Source organism: Anabrus simplex, chromosome 1 (assembly GCF_040414725.1).
Source record: "Anabrus simplex isolate iqAnaSimp1 chromosome 1, ASM4041472v1, whole genome shotgun sequence".
In the NCBI taxonomy this organism is placed as follows: domain Eukaryota; kingdom Metazoa; phylum Arthropoda; class Insecta; order Orthoptera; family Tettigoniidae; genus Anabrus; species Anabrus simplex.
In genome coordinates, this window is record NC_090265.1 from 967,451,567 (window position 1) to 967,467,004 (window position 15,438).

General features: G+C 38.6%; 1 protein-coding gene across 1 annotated transcript in view; it reads left to right on the forward strand.

Moving 5' to 3' along the window:
* Positions 1 to 15,438, forward strand: part of LOC136857831 (endoglucanase E-4) — a 59,673-nt gene that overhangs the window by 23,168 nt on the left and 21,067 nt on the right. The window contains exons 3-5 of the mRNA XM_067136794.2: positions 3,247 to 3,525; positions 5,724 to 5,901; positions 9,640 to 9,799. Of these exons, the coding sequence (XP_066992895.1) occupies positions 3,247 to 3,525; positions 5,724 to 5,901; positions 9,640 to 9,799 (617 nt within the window). The remainder of the gene's footprint in view (positions 1 to 3,246; positions 3,526 to 5,723; positions 5,902 to 9,639; positions 9,800 to 15,438) is intronic.

A 15,438-nucleotide genomic window follows, 5' to 3' on the forward strand; every position in this document is an offset into this window, starting at 1 on the left:
AGTAGCCTCATTAAAGGCATTCAACCCATTTTTCACCCATTTTCACTCCTCCTATTGCGATTTTCCGAAAACAAAAAAATACGTGTTTCCTTAATTTTAATGAAGATTCTAAATACCAATTTTTACATCAGCAAACTTTAAAAGTTTCGAGATATAGATTCACTCATTTTAAAAATTCACCCCCTTTTCACCCTCACATTAATTGGATTTTCCAAAAACAAAAAGATACGTGTTTCTCTATTTTTAAAAGAGATCAAAAGTACCAATTTTGAGGTCTGTAATATCTTCAGTTTCAGATATATAAGTACCGGTATCCTGATTAAAGGCATTCAACCCATTTTCCCCCATTTTCACCCTTTTTCACCCCTCCTATTGGGATTTTCTGAAAACAAAAAAATACGTGTTTCCTTATTTTTAAAGAAGATTCTAAATACCAATTTTCACATCTATAAACGTTTAAAGTTTTGAGATATAGATACACTCATTTTAAAATTTCACCCCCCCTTTTCACCCCCTTACCGAAGGAATATCCAAAAATCCTCTCTTAGCGAGCACCTACATCATAATGTGAATATATCCCCAAAATTTCATTTCTTTATGTCCAGTAGTTTTGGCTCGGCGATGATGAATCAGTCAGTCAGGACAAGCTATTTTATATATATATAGATTAAAGCGTCGAGAGGTGCCCTACAGTGGAACTGGAGAGGAATGATCGAACGGTTTGACCTCGAGACAAGATAACATTTTATGTTTATCTTCAGAGACGTACTCTACGATAGCTTCCGATCTTTCCGGGCAGTTTCTCCATATTCGGTGGTTCTTCGCAGTCGTCTTCATTTCCACATAGCTGTCTACTCCCAGGTATTCACTGTTCGTTTGATGGAGATGTATCTCGGCCGTGCACATGGTGTATCTTCTGCTATTGTTTGTATGAATTCTCAATAGCGCATTCCATATTCTCACGAGAACATACGTCGCTTGCATATCCTTCCACGAGATTTTCATTATCCTACGGAAGCATCACATATTAAATGCCTTCCGGTGCTCGATTTATGCCTTCTGCAATGTCCAGGTTTCAGATTAATACAATGCAACACTCCAGGAAAATTTATGTTGCAATCTAATTCATGTGTGGAGACTTAATTTACCAGCACCAAGTAGTGAGCAGTGGTGGTGATGGTTATAGTTTAAGAGGCACAGGCTCCAGTTTCACACAGAATTCTAACTACTGGGAAGTAATTTTTCATTTCAAAAGTCCCACATGCATTGGCAGGGATTCGAACCGCACTCGCCTTCTTATGAACTCAGCTATCACGCCCCTGCTGGAAGTTCGTGACGATCATGTCATTCATTCTCAACTCTCTCCTTTGAAAAATTTTGAAAAATTGTGCATCTTTCAAAGGCTGTCAAATACTCGAATTCGAGATGGCTTTCTTTTTCATGCTGTTATTTTAAGTCTCAGCAAAATTTCCAATGGATAGACGCTTCCTCCTTTGGAATGATAATGCATTATTCCACGCTTCCCGGTGCTTTCTATTCACATACCACTCTTGTGAATCCATGACAAGACTAGATATGTTTCAAATTATAGGAATAGGAGGCTGTGTTGTGAGTTTAGTCTCCCAAGGATGTAGACTTACTACACTTGATTGGGTTTGAGCAAAGTAATGTGTCGATCATATTTGAATGACTTTCTAACCTTCAATAAGTAAGTTTCCTACTTTCTTAACAAGAATGTATTAATTTCTCAGCATAACTCAGTGAAACGAAAATACAAAAGGTGTAAAGTAAATGTCTGTGCTGAAAATACTGCCAATGTTAAAATATACTATTTTTCATCCCACCAACAGATTTCAGTTACGCGTTTCTATTTACTGTGTGTTTACATTATTTTGCTGTGCTGAATGAAAATTGTATCACAGGGGTAGAGAAATAGTTTGAACTCTATAGATGTTGTTGTTGGTGTCATCAGTCCACAGACTGGTTTGTTGTAGCTCTCCATGTCACCCTATTCTGCGCTAATCTTTTCATTTCTACGTAACTGCCACATGCTACATCTGCTCTAATCTGACTTTCATCTTCATACCTTCGTCTATCCTTACCATTCTTACCCCCCTACACTTCTCTCCAAAACCAACTGAACAAATCCTGGGTGTCTTAAGATGTGTCCTATCATTCTATCTTTCTTTCTCGTCAAATTTAGCAAAATTGATTTCTTCTCATCAATTCGATTCAACATCTCTTCATTCGTGATTCGATCTATCCCTCTCACCTTCAGCATTCTTCTGTAACACCACATTTCAAAAGCTTCTATTCTCTTTCATTCTTAACTAGTTATCGTCTATGTTTCACTTCTATACAATGCCACGCTCCACACGGAAGTGTTCAAAAACATCTTTCTAATTCCTGTATCAGTGTTCGAACTGAGCAAATTTATTTTCTTAAGAAAGGCCTTCCTTGCTTGTGCTAGTCTGCATTTTATGTCCTCCTCCCTTCTGCCATCGTAACAATATTTATCTACTTCCTTTAAGACTTCATTTCCTAATCTAATATTACCTACATCACCTGACTTCGTTCGACTGCAATCCATTGCTTTTCTTTTGGACTTATTTATTTTCGTCTTGTACTCCTTACCCAAGACTCTGTCAATACCATTCAGCAATGTCTACAGATCTTCTGGAGTCTCAGATAAAATAACAATTGATGATGATGATGATGATGCTTGTTGTTTTAAGGGGCCTAACATCGAAGGTCATCGGCCCCTAAAAATAACAATTATTATCCAGAATATACCGGGTACGTTATTTTAATGAACCTATAATGACCAACTGGTTCCATATCGTGGGTTTAAAAAAACATATTGTAATTATTTTTTTCATATTTACATCACCCTACGTAGTTCTTTCCGCTCCATTCACTGCTGATATCCATTAATGTGTACGCGGTCATTATGATTACTCAGTTTTTTATTTGCATTTTCTTACTAAGTCTCGAGAGAGGAATTTCATTAAAGTAATTTAATACAATTTCAGCTACAACAGCGCTTATTCTGAGAGCAAAGTGCTTTTCTTGTTCACCAAATATATTTACTATCTCAGTCTGCTTTACTCTCGCCGAGTTTCACGAGAGTTGTGAAGCACAGAGTAGTGACGTCATGGATCACTTAGCTGATGGCATATGATTGTGGAAAGTTGATATGAGGCTATTGATTATCAGTTAAGGTTTGATCATATGTTTTGTTTGCAGCTGGAGACTTCGTGAAGTTCGGATTCCCTATGGCTTTCACAACTACGATGCTGGCATGGGGTGTCATTTCGTACGAGAAAGGATACACTAAAGCTGGACAACTGGATGAGGCTAGAAGGGCCATCAAATGGGCTACAGACTACTTCATCAAGTGCCATGTGTCCGCCAACAAGCTGTACGGTCAAGTTGGCCAGGGACAAGTCGATCACGACTACTGGGGTCGACCTGAAGACATGAAGATGGCGCGCCCGGCATATTACATCGATGAGAGTCGCCCAGGTATTTTACTCATTTGTCCAAAAATCTGATTTTGCTTTAAAATTTTCTAAAAGACCGAATGTGTAGGTGTTAGGTGCACAGTTATTACTGTGTAAAACGATATTGTTGACACACACTCTTCTTTCTGCCATGCTGTACGACGCGTTGCAATCATGGATCTCGGAACGTACTTAATCTGCATTCTAATGTATTTTCATTCATGCTAGATACCGACTTTCAAAACACTGGATAGGATGAAACTTTGTCACCCCTGTGTCTATTGCACACGTGATAATCTTGTTGAAGAATTCCCACCCCTAAACCAGTGAATGAATTCCTTGAGAACGTCTTCCGTTAGATCAGAAAGAAAGTAGGCAAGTTTAGAGTTCCCGTAACTGTTCGAGGTGGTGATAGTGGTCGGTCTATAGATAATCTAATAAAGGAGAGAGTCCCATGTGTCACATGGAGACTCTACGAATGAGATGTAGAACAAACACAGCGATCATTTGTAAGGATGTCGCCAGTATCCAAATATACACAAATAGTGACGTAACATAAATCACAATGCACTGAAGGTGGATGAATAATGTAACCGATAGCTCGGAATTCCTTGTTTTCATACTACCTAGGATTGTGGTCAAATTAAGAAACTTCACTTTAGACAAATGTGAATAAGCTAAACAAGGGATATTCATTAGACTGAGGGAATTGGCTATGCGATTAGGGTCGCGTTGTTGTGAGTTTGTATTTGGGAGTTGGTGGGTTCAAGTCCTACCGTGGGTTGTCTCCGTGGTTTGCCATTTTACACCAGTCAAATGCTTGGACTATGCCTTAATTAAGGCCATGGTCACTGCCTTCCAAATCCTAGCCCTTTCCTATCTTTCGGACACCGAAAACCTTCGATGTGTTAATGTGACATTAAGCCACTATCAAAAAAGAAAGATATCCATTAAGAGTACTTCATATAATTTTGAAAATTCCTATTTCTGTAGATGCGTATATGATAGGAACTTAAGGTTAAGGCAGAACTTTAGGTTGACTACTTTGCAAATTACATTTGAAATATGACGTAAATAAAATATCAATGACTGAGAGAAAATCTTGATGTAGCAGTTGCTGACTATTGACTTCACATTATTTTATATTTTAGTGAGCAATATAAAGGAACAATGTTCTCTCTTATGCTGACATACGAAGCACGCTACAGAGTTTGCTGTTTTCTAAGAGATGAGGAAGATTTAGGTGGTCTCCTCAACCGAGTGCTAGCTGTAGTCCGAAGTAAATGAATTGGAACGCAATTATTAACACAGTAATTAATGTACTCACTAACATCCAATATGAATCCAATCGAAGGGTAAGAGACCTTTAAACAGCTTATAAAGAGGTATTGTAATTCTCTCACCCAGAATAAACCCATCCACTTTCGGAGGATATGTGATTTTTTATTAAAATATTGCTCCTGCTGTAGAACGCAGTAAAATGATGAACATACAGTATATTCTGTCATAGGCTGGAACGATCTCGACTTGAATTAGGAGAAATTAAGGGAGTTTAGATAGAAACTTCGTAGAATAACGCGCAGGAGCAAAAGTGTGAACTTGGAGCACCGGTGCAATGCGCAGTTTACGGGCAGTGCCCGAACCTTGAAGCCAAGTTTTCGCATCATTTTAACTCAACGTTCGTTTCAAATAGGATGCTTAGAATCCATTCCGACGAGAAATAATGGATATTTGTAATAAACAACGAATGATGTAAAATGTGATGCTTGTTGTTTTAAGGGGCCTAATATCGAAGGTCATCGGCCCCTTGTAAAATCTAATGTGTGTATGAATGTATATTACTGTTGAGTAAAGTAACGGCAAACTACATACCTCGCTCCTCGTTAAGTCTTGTACACCTCATCAAGGCACCGCCATGCTATTTCCTATAACCGCATAACCTTTGGGAGTGCCATTTAAGGATCCAACCAGCCTCTGGGTTGAACACTTAACAGATTTATTAACATAACTCCAAGTCTGATTTGTCTAATTATTCTTGTTTTATCTTAGACCAACACTTAACTTACTTACAGAAGAACGAGTCTAATAAACTAAGTCAACTTTTCCTATCTAATTTAATATATTTAACTCTTATATCTGTATAATTCTTTGTAGTTATGATCGTTGCTGTATTTTCACCTACCTAATAACTGATTGTTATTAATTGTTGCTTGCTTTCAGGGTCAGATTTAGCCGGAGAAACTGCTGCTGCTTTGGCCGCTGCGTCCATTGTGTTTTCTAAAGTCGACGCCAAGTACTCCCAAACTCTGCGCAGCCACGCAGCTCAATTGTTCAGCTTCGCTACAAAACATCGCAAGGTTTACTCTGATTCGATCACCGACGCTGCAAATTTCTACCGGTATTATATTTGATTTACTTTCTGCAATTTATATTAAGTTTCTTTACAAGTAAGTGAGTTGTCTAGAAAGTTCTGAAGATTTTCTTGCGTGCAAGGAAATGCAGCAAGGTTTGAATATTCAAAGCAAATCTTGTTCATCAATGTGTCTTCCAGGTTGTCCATTACTTTAGTCTATCTTTCCATTAAGTAACAGTTAGTCCACGTAGAGTTGGGTGGCGTTGGGGACGACGGGGTTCAAAATGGTTTGTGACAGTTTTGAAAGCGTCATATGATTTCCATTCAAGTTGTTGAACTCGCAAAATACCTCAGATAATTCCATCAACCTTTTTTGCAGGTGACAAACTCTTCCGTAGGCTTTCATTGTTTTGATAAAACAGTCTTGCTATTCGCTATTTCTGACTTATTTTGTTGAATGGTTTGTTTCTTTAACTGATTGCAGCACTGTATTGAGTTGGCAATGTGACTGTGCTGTAGCTCACAGGAGGGAATGTTTTTTGAGATTGCATAATACACCTTATTTTAATGAATATTTTGCAGAATACATCCCCACTGTTAATTCATACGGTTAATTGTAGTTCAGACGGTAAAGCAGTGGTTTTCTGAATCCAAAACGGTCGTTTTGACCCCTGCTCATTTCGGAGGTATTTGAAGTGACTCTAATATAAGCCAGCCTTGTGTCGTTAGATTTACAGGCATGTAAAAAGTATTCCTAAGGAACAAAATTCCAACACCTTAGTATAGAGGTGATTAGCGGGACTTAAAGCCAATAACATAATAATAATTCATCAGCAGTATGCTCTTCGTACACGTCAGATACTTCGTTGGTTTTTTTCAAATAGTATCAAACGCGGAAATTACAATTTCTTCTCATCATATTCGAAGTTCAATAAAAAGACACAATTCCTACCGACCGCGCTCGGACTTAGCTGAGAGATACAGCCAAACAAGTGAAGACTTACACATTCTGCAGGACTACTGTAAGATACTTTTTCACAAAACATGAGTAATAATATTTACATGATCTATGTCCAGGTTAGAACACGATAATGCAAGAACTATTTGATATTACGCATAGAAATTATTAAAATTAAGTGTAAGAAAGAGTAAAACTATTTTCACTACACTTGTCCTGAAGATGTTGCTTATACTGCATTCAAACGTACTGTTACTACTGCTTCTACAAATGAAACAATATGTCTGAACAGCACTTTGGGGTGCACGCTTTGGAAACATGAAATTGATCAATTCACCTTTTAGTTAATATCACAAGGACTTGTTTAAGCTCTTATCTCCTTTACAAAATGTCTTCACATGTCTCGTAACAAAGCACTGCATATTTTTAGCCAGCACGATTACATACGAGACGCTAAATCATCAATTCCCAAACACAGCGTTGGCAATGGAAAGAGTTGGGACGTTTCTGACTAGGAGTTACATTAGAATATGCATATAATTGATAACTGTATTGTATCAGTAGAAGTGATTGTATAAAATAGCCATGTTGAAGACCATCTGTTCTCAAAATTCACCGAACTTAACTGCTTTAAGTTGAATAAGGGAGAACTAACGAAATTCAGCAGTAATATTACAATAGGACTTGGCATGATGAAATAAATTGAAAAATACATCCTTAAACGTATTTGTATATACTAAATACCACCGATATCATTGCTACAAAGCATCAAAGACTCGACTTGCATCAACAACACCGAACAACTCTTAAAGTTAGCTAAAAAGAGGGCTGTTTTCTCCACGGTGATTGCCATCGTCTTGGGGACCGGATATGGCACTTGAATAATAATAATAATAATAATAATAATAATAATAATAATAATAATAATAATAATAATAATAATAATAATAATAATAATAAGAGGAGGATGATGAAGAAGAAAATAATATTTTAAAACATATGTAAGAGATCGAAAACATTATGCGATTGTTATGTGTGATTTGATAACCGTATAATAATTCTGACAAAGAAAATTTTATAATGGAGATCAAATTCAATGCATAATGACAGTTCTATTAATAGATCCAGGAATTCAAATAGAACAGATGACATGCTGGTACGCTCCACTAAGAGCAGCAACCGTATATCTTCAAACCATAAGTGTTTAGAATGGGAAAATGGGTACCTTCTGGTTATTTGTTTATTTCGTGTCAGAAGCACTTACAATGATTGAAGTTAATATGGTGATATATTAGGAAAGTACACAACCATTAAAAGAAATCATACTAATAAACCTTTAATAAGGAACGTTACGTACAGGAAAGACAGATTAAATGCTGTATTTATTTATGAACACTTGCTCTATAAAGGTCCTGTCATTGTAACTGAACCCTTGACTTAGAAATTGATAATTTATGAAAAAGTAGTAGAGAGTATAGTTTATATTATTTTAATCAGTCTAGCTTGAGCAATCGGCGAGTGCGGACGCGTGGTGTGGTGCGTGTCGTGAAATGTGGTGGGAGTGGAACAGTACCGGGCCACAATTGGGAGGTGGCACTGGAAGCAGAGGAAGGAGTTCAGGAATGGTTTGGTAAAAAAAGAAGAGATGGTAAAGATGGGTGAGGCGGTGCTGGTAGCAGCAGTGTTAGCTGTGTTTCTGGTCATTGGTGGGGGGTGGGAATTATATTATTTTAATGACTGGGTAGTATTATTGGAATTGAGTAGACTTGATTCAAAGAGGATTACATTCTAGGCACTAATAAGTGTCTCAAGGATAAAGATTTATTTGCAATGAGAATCTATCCTCTCGCTTTGCGTCTGAGAGAGATATAGGATATGAAAATGGAGAAATGTCGCTTAAGACAGGCGTTAACCAGCTGATGAATTATGAACAATTAAACCATGATTTCACTCAAGAAGCTCTGTGTTATTTTAGGGACAGAGTCTCTCGTAATTAGAAAATTCTGTAACTGATATGCCTATTAGATCTTGAATTCCCTCTCTGATTCACTTCGTAGGAAACATCAGATTTCAGAACAATATGGCGACTTGAACAACTACTCAGTATACATCGAGAACAACAGGCTGTGGATTTTCATTTTCAGTAAAATTTTAATCAAACGTTGTGGCATTATTAGAATGATTGTGGTGAGGTCCGGTTCCTCAGTGATCAGCCTATAGTTCATAGGGTCCCGGGTTCGTGCATTTTAGCCGCGTCTGATTAATTCATCTGGCTCTGGGACTCTGTTTGTCTCAATACACACATTTTGCATTCACACACACACATCACACCACGCTATCATCAACCACAAAAAATAAAGCAGTATGTATTATTAATTTATCGACAGCAATAGCAATCCCTCTTAGGTTTTACATCAAGAAGGGCATTTGACCAAAACCTGGACGAAGTCTACATGTATCAGCAGAATATGGGAAGGGTAGCAGAAGGAGAGAGCGGTTATGGTGAGGAAACGAAGTAAAAACTTTGTGAAAGTCAGTTTTACTAGCAGTGTATATCATTTTACGTTGGCATAAAGCCAAAAAGACTGTCATATCTACAAAACCATAATGCAGTGTCGAGAGATTTAATTTGCAACTCGTACGCGATGTACTCGTACGCGTACATGAAGGTTGTCATTTATTTATTTATTTATTTATTTATTTATTTATTTATTTATTTATTTATTTATTTATTTATTTTTAAATTTTTTTTGCTATTTGTTCAGGGCGCCGGCCTATAGAGATCTTTTGCCCCTGTATTTATTTTACATCCTACTATGTTCCAGATCCTCCGGCTACGGCGACGAGCTGGCGTGGAGCGCCATGTGGTTGTTCAAAGCTACCAACAATAAGAACTACCGTGAGATGGCGGAACAATTGTACAATGAATTCGGTCTGCAGTACGCATCTGGTCTAGGCTGGGATGAGAAGAGATCCGGAGTCGATGTGAGTAGGCCTACTGTGCATAAGTGTTACGTAGCTGACTTTCAGTTGAAAGCTCAGCGCACTTGGCATGTGATGTCAGGTTATAGACCGAAATAATTGTATAGAAAGAAACGACTAATATACATTAGGAGATGAACATGTGAAGCAAGTGAAACAGTGAGAGGAATAATGTTTCTCACTACTTATATTCTCCGGAAAGCCTAGCGTTTGAAAATTAAAAATCCCCACAGAAACCAAATACTGAACATACACTTGTTCTTCAATTGTTGAGCCATTTATTTACATTGATATTGTTTGATTGTCCCTTCACTGTGCACCACCAAACCCAGTTTTATTAGAGAGGCACAAAGAATATGGGGCCGGCAGAGTTTGCATCGTTCAATGTCAAGTGCTTATGAAAGTTCATTTTTCCGTTAATCAAAATCGAAATGCTTTTCTAAAGATTCAGTTATTCAAATAACGACCAAAATTGTCAGTTACATAGTAAAAGTAAAGTCAAAGTCATCTCCCTACAGGCCATGAAGGCCCTTGGAGGGGTGGAAGGTAAAGGCTTCCACTATCCGTAACCTCGGCACTTGATGGGGTAGAGTGGTTAGCTCTACGCCCGCAGTTACATAGTACTGTACATATATTCGTGTGTGTTCAGGAAAAATCAATATCTGCAGTTTTTTCACAACGGTGTGCCCAACTAAGAAGCGCGATTGAATTTATTTAGCAGATGAATTCGTTCTTTCGTCCTCCCAGAATCTCTTCACCCTCTCGCTGTGTTTTTGTATGTACGAGTACTTAGAGGACACCTGGTCCCTATGTGGATGAACTAAATTAAGAGAAAACATTTCCTGCCATTTAAAAAAATGTTAGTGAAGAACGGAGACATGTCTGTAGAGATAAACAAAAACGCCTTCTACACCCCTTCGATCCAGCCGTCCGGCGAGTACAGTCAGCTTTGACCAGTAGTCTCGACGCAAGCGAGTACCGTTCACATACCACACCCGTACGGAACTTCTGGGGGACGTAGAATGGGGTTTTGTCTCTATCTCATAATAAATTATATCCCCGTACTTACTTACTAGTTACTACAGACGGAAGAGTAGAGGAAAGCCGGGGCGTATTTTATATAAAGGTATTAACGATATAGTTCATAAAGATTTGGCACCACCTTCTTAAGTGACTATGACACGTGTTTCTATGAACGAATACATCGAAGTCATCTCTTAGATATAGGCCTAATCCAAGATTACAACCCAATTAGCTCAGAGACGAGGCAGACACTACAGGGAAATCTACGGATATTGTTAGACGCAACTATTGGAGGAGCTTCATCACAGGCCTAGGAACTGGATCATTCCTTCCGAAGAGGCTTGGCTAAATTTAGTGACCTTTCTTAGTGTTTTTCTCATTTGCCTCGTGCAGCATTGTTGCAACCACCTTCAGAATTTCTTTAACTGATAGCAAATATATGACGTTCGAAAAAAATGGAATGTTCCTGAAGAAGAGAAGGTTCCAATTGACGAAGCATTCTACTGTTCTTCATAGATGTAGCAGTCGGAGTCCACACGACTACGGAACTCTCTGTATATGTGGGTCAGAACGGGCTTAAACAGAGGGCCAAAAATAATGCAGATCTGCCTACGTGCTAGGCGCTCCCCTGAAGGACGAAGACGTTGGGTATGAGGGTGACTCGCTCATCTCTACGTGGTTGGATGCGGATTTCAATACTTGCTAATAAGCAGAGGGAGACCTGCAATACAATGGAAATACTGCTTTTTAATGTTGTTAGGTGGAGCAAAGAGTCACGATACCAACATTGAATAGGAATATGAAGGTGAATAAATAATTCACAGTCGATAATGAAACTAGATACCCGTACTAAGTGGCTCAGACGATTAAGGAGCTGGCTTTCTAACCCCAAGTACTGATTTGTCCGGTGGTATTTGAAGGTGTTCAAATACGTCAGCCCCGTGTCGGTAGATATACCGGCACGTAAAAGAACTCCAGGGGAATTAAATTCCGGCTCCTCGGCGTCTACGAAAATCGTAACCGTGGAACGTAAAGCCAATAACATAATATATAATAAACGCTTTTTACTATTTGTCTTAGCACCGACACAGAAAGATTTTACGGTGACGATGGGATAACTGAGCACTTGGTTTGTGACTGGTGCCGTTGAGGCTAACTGGGCGAGAGTATTGAACCGGAGATTTAGTGGTATGGTAGCCAATTCACTGCCATTCGCTCCCCTGACACACTATTAGACAGGCTGCCAAATATGCCAAAGGGGCTGGATAAACAGGCGGAAAGAACCTCGAATAGAACCGTGGCCCTACTTCACGCCACGAAGGCGATTCCTACATAGTGCACTCTACTGTATATACAGTTAACGTACTGTCACCATGTACGGAAGTAGCCTAAATGAGACTAATATCTTGTAGTACGCTTGTGTCCGGCTCAATTAATGCACGGGCAGCGTCGCGGCTTTCGGTTCAGTGAGACCTAGGTTCTATTCTCTGTCAGGTTGGGGGGTTTTAGTCGCCTCTAATTCATTTTGCATGCTTGGTGATTGGATGTTTACCAGGTGTATGCATACGTTTTTGCCAGTTTTGTGGTAATTTTCAAGGGAATTTTTTTTTGTTTACTCAAAATATTGGCCATCTACTTCTACATCGACTTATGAATACCACGCCATTAAAACTGCTTGTCTTCTGCGGCAAACCATTCGTCGAGCCATTATCCAACTTCCTCGAAATTGCTGAAGTGCTGCTCTGAGAGCGGGTGCCCCATTGATGCGATAGATGGTGCCAGGACGGGGCAGTACGGCGGGTGCGGAAGGATGTCATATCCAAGCGATTTCAAGGTCCCTTTCACTGGTTTTACTGTGTGAGACGGCGCATTGTCGTGTAACAAAATCACTTTGCCATGTCTTCTGGCCCATTCCGGTCATCTTTCGATCAATGCGTGATTTAAATTAATCATTTGTTGGCGATAGCGTTGTGCATTAACGGTTTCGCCTGCAATTGCTCGTCTTCGCACTTCTGTGGTCTACCAGAGCGTGTACTGTCTATCACATTGAAATCACCACGTGTAAATGGTCGAAACCATGTCTCACATGTTCTAATCGAAGGAGCGTGTTCACCATATGTTTCTACCAGCAAACGATGACTTTCCACAGTCTTTTTCCTTTGATTAAATAAGAAAAGCAATGCGTGCCGCAGATGTTCTTTTTCAGGCACAAAGGTCGACATGATCACTGAACAATACAACACAGACGCTAGCGTTTCGCGGACTCAACATGAGTGTGTTAATACCAGACGAACAAACAAACTTATATGTCAAACTAGCAAGATACCCGTGCTTCGCTACGGTATTATACTAAAATTTATAATTGAATGCTTATTGTTTTAGATATATAATCCGACGAAATTCGCGATCTGACTCGTTTTCTGCGAGAATCCACCAAAATTCCCGATCTGACTGGTTTTCTATTATTTTACGGCACGTTTACTCCCATTTTTCAATCTTCCTTTCCAGCAATCGATTTCGTACTTCCCGGGCTAGGCTCAGGTATTCCTCCCGGTCAGATGGGTCCGTAAATCTTTGCCATCTTTTCCTATAATCATTTTTAATATGGATAAAATCCTTCAGGAGATCCGGCGTGGTGTCATATTGGGTGCCTTGGCGGCACTGAACCCGCGGCCGGACTGCATTCTTAGTCATTACCCGTCCAGGAGCCGTTTCCAGCGCGGTCCGCACATTTGACGACGGTCCGGAATATTATTATTATTATTATTATTATTATTATTACTATTATGTGTTGCTGGAATGGCTGATGACAGGGAAAACCGGAGTATCCGGAGAAAAACCTGTCCCGCCACCGTTTTGTCCAGCACGAATGTCACATGGAGTGACCGGGATTTGAACCACGGAACCCAGCTGTGAGAGGCCGGCGCGCTGCCGCCTGAGCAACGGAGGATCCTTATAAATACATTAATAACAGCTAAAATCAATTGGTCTCACCTACTTCTACACCCCACCGCCGTTAAGTTTATTTACCGCCACACACCCCCCCCCCCCAAATTAAAAGAATGCTTGTTTCTTTATGTTTAAGGGAGATTCCAAACACCAATGTTCACGTCTATTACCTTCAGTTTTGAGATATAAGTATCACAATAAAAATAATTTACTTTCTGCACTTCATATCACAATACTCCCCCCCCCCCCCAAGTGAATTTTCCCGCAAAAAATACTTGTTTCTTTAATAGTAAAGGATCTTCTTAAATACCAATGATCACGACTCTAACTTCTTCAGTTTTTTATTTATGTGTCCTCATGAAAGGAATTCAACTCCTTTACACTCCCGCCCTCCAACATGGTTTCCCCACCAAAACGCGCTTTTCTTTGTTTTTAAAGGAGATCCAAATACGAATTTTCACGTCTGTAACAACTTTAGTTTTTATTAGATGTATGTATTCTCATACAATTAAGCCAATTAATTTTTCAATTCTTCCCTCCCCCTTCATTGGATTTTCCAAGAATACGTGTTTCTTTACTTTTAAAGCAGATTGCAAATATCAAATTTTACGTCTGTAACGTCTTCATTTTTTTTATATCAGTAGCCTAATTAAAAGAACACCATTTTCAGTCACTTTACCACCCCCCTCCACCCAAGTGGTATTTCCGAAAACTAAAAACACACGTTTCTTTATGTTTAATAGAGATAAAAAATACCTTCACTTCTGTAACATGTTAAGTTTTTTAGATATACTGTAAAAATTCTCATTTTAAAATTTCACCCCTTTTCAGTTCCCCTTAAATGGAGTCTCCAAAAACAAATCAAATATGTTTATTTACATTTACAGGAGATTCCAAACACCCACTTCTTACGTCTGTAACATTTTACGTTTCCAAGATATTCTGTAGATATAGTCTTTCAAAAAATTCATCCCAATTTGTCACTCCTGTTTAACCGCCATTAATTGGATTTCCCAAAAACTAAGAATTACGTGTTTCTTTATTTTTAAAGGAGATCCCATATACAAATTTTCAGTTCTGTAATATTTTTCGTTCCTGAGATATATGTATCCCCATTAAAGGCATTCAACCCATATTTCACCCCTTTTACACCCCTCCTATTAGGATTTACAGGAAACAAATACGTGTTCCTTTATTTTTAGAGGAGATTCTAACTACCAATTTTTACATCTATAAACTTTAAAAGTTTTGAGATATAGATACACTCATTTTAAAAAATCACCCCCATTTCACCCCCCCCCCCCCATTAATTGGATTTTCCACAAACAAAAAAATACGTGTTTCTTTATTTTTAAAGGAGATCCCAAACACCAATTTTCAGGTCTGTAATATCTTCAGGTTCTGAAATATAAGTACCCTCATTAAAGGCATTCAACCCATTTTTCACCCTTTTACACCCTTCCTATTGGGATTTTCCGAAAACAAAAAATACGTGTTTCTTTATTTTTAAAGGGGATTCTAAATACCAATTTTTACATCTATAAACTTTAAAAGTTTTGAGATAGAGATACACTCATTTTAAAAAATCACCCCCTTTTCACACCCCCCCCATTAATTGGATTTTCCACAAACAGAAAAATACGTGTTTCTTTATTTTTAAAGGAGATCCC